The sequence below is a fragment of the Capra hircus genome, chromosome 5, assembly GCF_001704415.2.
Source record: "Capra hircus breed San Clemente chromosome 5, ASM170441v1, whole genome shotgun sequence".
NCBI classification, from domain to species: Eukaryota; Metazoa; Chordata; class Mammalia; order Artiodactyla; family Bovidae; genus Capra; species Capra hircus.
In genome coordinates, this window is record NC_030812.1 from 56,441,879 (window position 1) to 56,449,143 (window position 7,265).

General features: G+C 47.6%; 1 protein-coding gene across 2 annotated transcripts; it reads right to left on the reverse strand.

Annotated features, from left to right (window-relative positions):
- On the reverse strand, positions 127–3,541 carry COQ10A (coenzyme Q10A). Of its 2 annotated transcripts, none has more exons than XM_018048072.1 (5): positions 3,196–3,541; positions 2,491–2,637; positions 1,519–1,711; positions 1,191–1,292; positions 127–375 (listed from the first exon to the last, which is right to left on the reverse strand). In XM_018048072.1, exons 1-5 carry the CDS (start codon positions 3,315–3,317, stop codon positions 292–294), a joined length of 648 nt encoding a protein of 215 aa, XP_017903561.1. In that variant the 5' UTR covers positions 3,318–3,541; the 3' UTR covers positions 127–291. The 2 variants fall into 2 exon arrangements, with proteins under 2 accessions (XP_017903561.1, XP_017903560.1); XM_018048071.1 differs by having other exon boundaries at positions 127–922.

Here is a 7,265-nt window from a genome sequence, read left to right on the forward strand (position 1 = left end):
TTAGCAGGGACACTATGTCCAAGAGGCCTTCTTGCACCTTCACTCCCCTAGGGAAGGAAGCCATGACTTCCTTCTGCTCTGCTCTATCTACATTATTCCCCCAAGAAGCAATATAAAAAAGCCAGATTCACACTGTCATAATTAATTTATTGAAATTTTATAAAAACTCAGGCCAAGTAGAAGACAGCCCAGGAGTACAACTGTTCAGTGCTCTTTTGTTCCTTGCCCCTGTGGCACTGATGGCTGAGAAAGTCCCTTGCTCTCCACTAGCCAGGCAGCATGGAAGTGAGGTCATAGGGATTTCAAGCTGGGGCCAGATCTCAGGCATCTCCTGAGGCATTTCAGGCAGGCAAGGTTACTGACCACCCAGTAGCTCTGTGTCAGAACAAAGAGTTCAATTTCTTCAGTCCTAAGAAAAGCTGCTTTCTTCCCCTGGTCAGACACTAAGGCACCTTGACAAGAGTTCAGAGATGACTGCGCAGCCCCAACTATAATTCAGTGTGAGAAGGTGGCAGGCTTCAGGCATATGGTGCTCTCAGGATAACCCTGACCCTTACCTAAGTATGTCTCCTTTCCATGCCTCCTTGCCTTTTCTTTCCCTCAGCATTTCTAGCCAACTCAGAGCCCAATTTTGGGGGATTTGAGAGGGAGAACAGTAATATGAACATGGACTCTTCTCTCAGATTGGAACAGGAGCCAAATAAATAAGAAAATTGGGTGGGGGGGAGGCGAGGCTAGGGAATAATCCTTTGCCTCAAGCCTGGTGCACCTCATGAAACATCAGTTCACGGGGGACAGCTGTTTCTGGACCAAACTTGGTTGCTGCCCGGCGCTCGAAGGCAGCGACATTCTTTTTGACAACCTCATCAAAAAAGATGGTGGCCAGCTGGGAGTGCAGCAGAGAGCGAAATTCAAAGGAAATCTGGGAATGGGTAAGAGACAGTCAGAAACTCTTCAAAACCATGTTGGATAGTCCCTGACCAAATGCAAGGGTACTCTATTCAGTGCCTTTTCCTCCCCCCGCAACTCCTGTTCCTTAGATCTCAAAAGCCCTAGGACTGAGTACAAAGTACAAGTATGATACAAGCTCACCCCTGTAGAGAGTGTCATTGACTTGGGAAGTAACTGTCATAGTACCTCAGCTTAGCCCCCACAACCCAGTTGTAGCCCTATGTAGCCTCCTGACTCACCGAAAAGTCCACAGTGCAAGTTCGAGGATAGGCAGGAATTCCAGGGCTGAATCGCCAAATGGTCTCTAAGTGGTTGAAGAGCTTGCCATCAGTGCAAACAGCCTAGAACAGGACAGGTAGTTAATATTACAGTGGAATGAGACCTACATCAGGTGTAGGAAGCCATACTAAGGAACTGGAAGCCATTTTCCTTTCCTTCAAATATTAAGGAAATATCTGACACATGGAGATAGAAAAATCATAAGGAAAGCCAAAATAGCCCTTAAATGTAAAAATGCCACAGAACATAACAAAACCTCCTGATCAATCACTCCCAACCAGGCCTCACCTTGACCATATGAGGTTTGACCATGGAAACGGCAGAAGTGTAACGTTCCACAACAGGTGGAAAGCCAACCTCCAACTGGGCCTTCAAGTGACCTTTGCGGCTGGATACCACCAAAGACTTCTTACACCAGGGCACAAACTCACGATACTCCTGGACATTGGCTACCACCTCGTACATCTCCTGCATTGAGTACCTAGGGGAAGGAGTCACAGAGGCCAAGAAGCTGCCAGTTGGCTCAGGTTCCTCCTTGCCATAGGCACCCTCCCCTCATACCTTTGCCCACCAATCATGTGCCTTCAGAAACTAGAGATCCCAAATAAGCCCCCATGAATGATTTTGCAAAAGCAAATGTCCAGATTTCCATGATGTTAATGCATCTCAAGTCTTGCCATTTAGAGAGTGTTTTTGCATTTACTATCTATTTTGATCCTTAAAAGGGTCATGTCTGGAGAACAGGGATGACTGGTGATTCACACAGGGACGAAGATCCCAGCTCTATAACTTTGTGACAAAGCGGCCCTAGGAAAATTATTGTCTCCATTTATCTTCTCTGCAAATCATAAGTAATAATAGTAATTATTTGTTTGTTGAGAGGATCAAATGGGAAAATCTGTGATAAAACACCTAAACAGCCTAACTACTAGCAATAGTTAAATGTTCAATAAGTGTTAACTCATATTTTCTTAGACTACCTAAAGTCAGGTCAGTAAAAAAATAATACCCTATTGTCTTATGTTATTGTCCAACTCTAGTCACGTTTCACAATGCACCTACACAGCAACCAAGAAGAGAGAAATTAAGGTTGGGAGGCTGCCAGAGGAGGGTAAAGGATCAGTAATACCACTGGGAAGAGTGGGATGGCCAGGGATGAATCTTGCCCACTATGGCTACCCTGACATTCTACCCTGGACATGGTGTTTTGTTTGTCGGGAAAGGAATGTGGAGGGATACTGGACAGGAGAGGATGCTTACCCCATGATCCGACGCTCAGAGTAAGCCTTTCGCTTGTTGGTGAAGGGGGCAGCAAAGCCCATGAAGGAACGGCTGGGAGGTAAGCCAGACTCAGTCGCCAAGACCTGGGCAGCCCGGGGCAAGAAGAAGATGCAGGAGATTGGAAATCTAAGGCCAAAAGGAAAGGAGAGATAGTCTCAAGATTCTTTCCTTGTGGTCCTCAATCACTCTCAGGTGCAGAAGAGGGGAGCATCCCAGAAGGAAGGTCGTCCAAACCAGCTTTTCCCCTAGCACCTGCTGCAGCCCGCCAGGCTCCCCGGCCAGGCAGTCACGAGTGCGAAAGGTCGAGGGCGGCTGAGGACAGTGCCGAGGGAGGAGATGGGAAAAAGAGGGGTGCGTGCGAAGCTCCAGTTGCCTTTGACTGGAGGCTACGCTTCTGCTGAATGCAAGGACTCCCGGGATGCCTCACAGCCCCCGGGGCCTCGCAAGCCGGCGGATGCCAGGGCACCCGCGACCAGCAAGATGTGGTTGGGCACTCACCTCGGGGACTGCCTCGCGAATAATTTGCAAAAGCATTTCCCCAAAGCAACACATTATACCCCAGGGTATGATCACCGCCGCCCTCCCACCGCGCTTGCAGTCAGAGTTGCAACTCTCCACCGCGGAACTTCGGGGTCCTGGGTGACCCCCTCAGCTCCAGCGCGGACGTCCGCACCTCCCTCTCACCTCATTGGTCCCGGCGGTCGCGGAGAGCCCGGGGGCGGAGCCGGGCGCAACGAGAGGCCGCAGCAGCCCCGGGCCGCGGCGCGCGTCCCGGCAGGGAGTCGCCGCGCGCCCGCCGAGGCCATGCGCGCGACCCTCCCTTGCCCTCTCTGCTCTGATAGCGGCCGCGCCCTCCTCACTCCAGAGGGAGAGCGGAGGATTAGCCGCAGTCGGGCGGGTTCAGGGCCGGCGAGGGCAGGGGCGGCGCGGGGTGGTGGCTGTTCTCGCCCAGCTCCCGCCCGGGCGGCCGGATAGCCTAGAACTGAAGCCGCTATCGCCGCTCCCGCAGCTCCCAGTACCCCCACGTCACGCCGTTGCCATGGCTCGGGACCGGGAGAGGGGGGAAGTAAGGGGACCACGCGGCCTGTCGGGAGATGTAGTTTCACACCTCTGGCGAGAAAGGGCGAGGGCGCTGGAGTGGGTATTTGAGAAGCTGCAGACATGGCCCGGTGGAGCGAGGTCAACAGGCAAACTACTTGCGGGGTCTGATCACGGGCCTGATACATAAGCACAGAGGTGGCTTAGTGGCCGTGTCAACAAAAGATACCCTCGGTCTTCTGCACGTCTCTTAGAGCCTGTACTATATTTTGCCTTGTTTATAGTTAGAAGTTCCATTCATCTTTAAAGCCAGCATAGCGCATAGTGCAGTGCTTTGAGACAGAAAATTAATGTTCCAAGATCTGGGCTAAGACTTTGCATCATTTTCTGTTAATTACAGAAAGCAGTGGAAGTGAGAAGAACCAGACTTACTTTTATAGTAGATAGAGAACCATCTTTGCCTGGAAAAGTGTGCACTTGATAGAGGTGAGACCTCATGGGCCACGAAATGTCACTACACTGCTTTCAGTCCTAAACGAGGGTAGAAAAAGTATCCTTGATAAAAGTGGGGAGAACAGATGAAAAAGAGAGAAATCAACAGTTAGAGACTAGATCTAGGTGGGTGCAAGAACCCTTGCAATTCTCCCTCAGTGGAGTAAAGGCAGGACACTTTAAGAACAGTGGTATCTGCTACTGCTGCATTTAAAGATGTTTACACTATTACAGTGCAACCCCCTTCTCTGCTTTAGTCTTGAGAGTGTAAATCTTTAGTCCTGTTCTCCACATTCAGGAAATCTTTATCTGACTAGTGTGGTGTGGTTGGTGCTTCCCAGATGGCGCAGTGGTAAAGAATCCACCTGCTATTGCAGGAGACGGAAGAGACATGGGTCGGGCAGATCGCCTGCAGAAGGAAAATGGCAACCCACGCCAGTGTTCTTGCTTGGAAAATTCCATGGACAGAGGAGCCTGGTGGGCTACAATTCATGGGGTCACAAAGAGTCGGACATGACTGAGCGACTGAGCACATACCATACGGTCCTGGGGTTGAGGTGGAAGAATGAAATGATTAGTGATGGTGTTGCCCTTAGGATCTGCAGCAAGTCCATACATAGAAACCTCCAGGCTGTGAACTTTCAAAGATGCAGATGTGCGTGCACACTTCCAACCACATAAGGTAGTTCATGAGTCTGGTGTACGCTGTCATGCGCATGCATCCTCCATAAGTGGCTGTGCTTTTGTGTACTCTACAGTAGTGCAAAGGGGACAACAGTGGAGTACCTTTATTTCAAGCCCAGGAGGTCCATAACCAAGTGCGGAAGTGGTGGTGATGTAGCTGGTACTGCTAAGAAGCACCAAGAGATCGCGATGGAAACAAAAGTGAAAATAATTGAGAGAATGGAGTGACAAGGGGAAGAAGTAACTGAAGAACCAAAGAGATTCACGGTGCAGGAAACAGCAAGAGGATTTTCTTTATCTGAGGAGGCACTGTTAGTTTTGAGGTGCAGGGCCTGAGTGTAGAATGGTACACGAAGGCTACAGCAGCCGTTCAGAATGCAATCCAGTGCTATGATGAGAAAAAAAAAGAGCTACTACCTGGTCATCACTGGATCATTTTTTCCAGAAGGTAGATAGAATTGACTCCAGCAAGGAACCAGAACTTGTGCCATCAACGTCAGGCAGGAGTGAAATTGCAGCGTGCCCTTATCTCCAGTCGCTGATGATCATTCAGCTCTACCATCTCTCACCTCCTCTGCTTCCTCTAGTCAGTAACTCTTCTTGCTTGTTCACTCCATGATGCCAGACCCGGTATGCCAGCTGTTGTATTGTACTACTTTACTTTTCAAGATATTGTACTGTAAGATTAAAAATCTTTTATTTTTTGTTTTATTTGTGTGAAAAGTATTATAAACCTGTTTCCATACAGTACTATATAGCTGGTTGTGTTAGTTGAGTACCTAGACTAACTTTGTTGGATTTACAAACAAATTGGACTTAGAAACACACTCTCAAAATGGAACTCATTTTTATGTAGGGGACTTGCTGTAACTGGAAGGGAAGAGAGGCAGCTTGTCCAGAAACAAGGCCCTGAAAACAGATATAAACCTTCCAACTTTCCCCCCTCTTTGAGACTGGCATTTATTTGGGGGATTTCAGTGGATATGGATTGATTTTTTAAAGTTTGGGCCATTTTGTCTGGATTTCAAGAAGTGGGGTCCTCCCTTTAACTGTAGCTTACATTTGCCATTTTGCAAGGAAGGCATTTCAATCCTTACTTTGTATTTTATACACATGAAGTCCCAATTGTGGAATGATCTCATTTCTTTTTCTTTTTTAATATTTCTTCTTTCCCCCTCAGAACCCTCCCTGCCAACAAGACACAATGTCTTCTTCCAGTTTGAAGATGGTTATGGGGAGCCATTCTCAAAAGGGTGTGTGATCTTAAGGGACAAATTTACTCTTTCCAACCCTACTCTCTACCCCCTCTGACTAAAGGCTTAGACATGTGAGACAGCTGTGTAGAGTGGCGGGTAAGGATCTGGTCAGATAAAAGACAAATTAACTGGGATACATACCTAAACTGTGACCTCATTAACACTATGCCTTAACCGAGTTAACTGCTACAGAATCCCCGAGGAGGTATAACAGGCCTGCCAAGCCAATTTGCTTGCTGTCCCCCCTACTAATTAAATTAGGTAATTATTGCCATTTAAACTCTTCCTAGTTCATCCCTTGTACTAGAAACAACCAGTTTCCTTCCATTTCCCTGTCATTCTACATCAATAACTTCCTTCAAGTACTGGCAAAACACACCTCCTCCAGGAAGACCCTCTTGACTGAATCCATCTCTCAACATTATTGTGAACACATAATGCCACATAAAGTAGCTTGAATTCTATATTCTCTAATTGTTTCATGTTCATGTATATGTTTTTCTAACTTATAAACACAAAAATAGACACTGTTACTTAAAAAAAAAACCTACTATTACATATATTTTTCCGTTTTTTGGCAGTACCTCAAGGCTTGTGGGATCTTAGTTCTCGTTCTTGGTAGTAAAAACATGGAGTCCCAACCACTGCCCATGAGGGAAATGCTGAAACCATTACTTCTAAGTTTCTACCTCCAAACCAGTTAGTATAGGGCTGAATTAAATGCTGAAGCCTGAGCAAACGTTTGTCAGAAGAATGAAAATCGAGGCTTAAAGACAGGCGGGCATCTGCTTAGTTATCCAAATATGAATACAGTAGTGTACTCCAGAGGGAGAAGGCAATGGCACCCCACTCCAGTACTCTTGCCTGGAAAATCTCATGGACAGAGGAGCCTGGTGGGCTGCAGTCTGTGGGATTGCTAAGAGTCGGACATGACTAAGCGACTTCACTTTCACTTTTCACTTTCATGCACTGGAGAAGGAAATGGCAACCCACTCCAGTGTTCTTGCCTGGAGAATCCCAGGGACGGGGGAGCTTGGTGGGCTGCCATCTATGGGGTCACAGAGTCGGACACGACTGAAGTGACTTAGCAGTAGCAGCAGCAGTGTATTCCAGAAGGACACTTTGCATAGGAGGACTTTAGGACCACTTCCGGCCTCCTTATCCCCACGCCTTGCATCTCCTTGAGCCCTAGTAGTAACTGTGTTACCTACATCATATCCTTTTTTCCCTATTGGGAAATCCTCTTTCTGTGCTCTGAATAATATTAAAAATAACTCTTCTAGC

Coding starts and splice junctions, on each gene's coding strand:
- COQ10A (XM_018048071.1), bottom strand. CDS start 3,317: ATGGCCTCGGCGGGCGCGCGGCGACTCCCTGCCGGGACGCGCGCCGCG. Junction 2,638..3,195: donor CGACCGCCGGGACCAATGAG/GTGAGAGGGAGG, acceptor TTTTGGCCTTAG/ATTTCCAATCTCCTGCATCT. Junction 1,293..1,518: donor TCAAACCTCATATGGTCAAG/GTGAGGCCTGGT, acceptor GTCCTGTTCTAG/GCTGTTTGCACTGATGGCAA.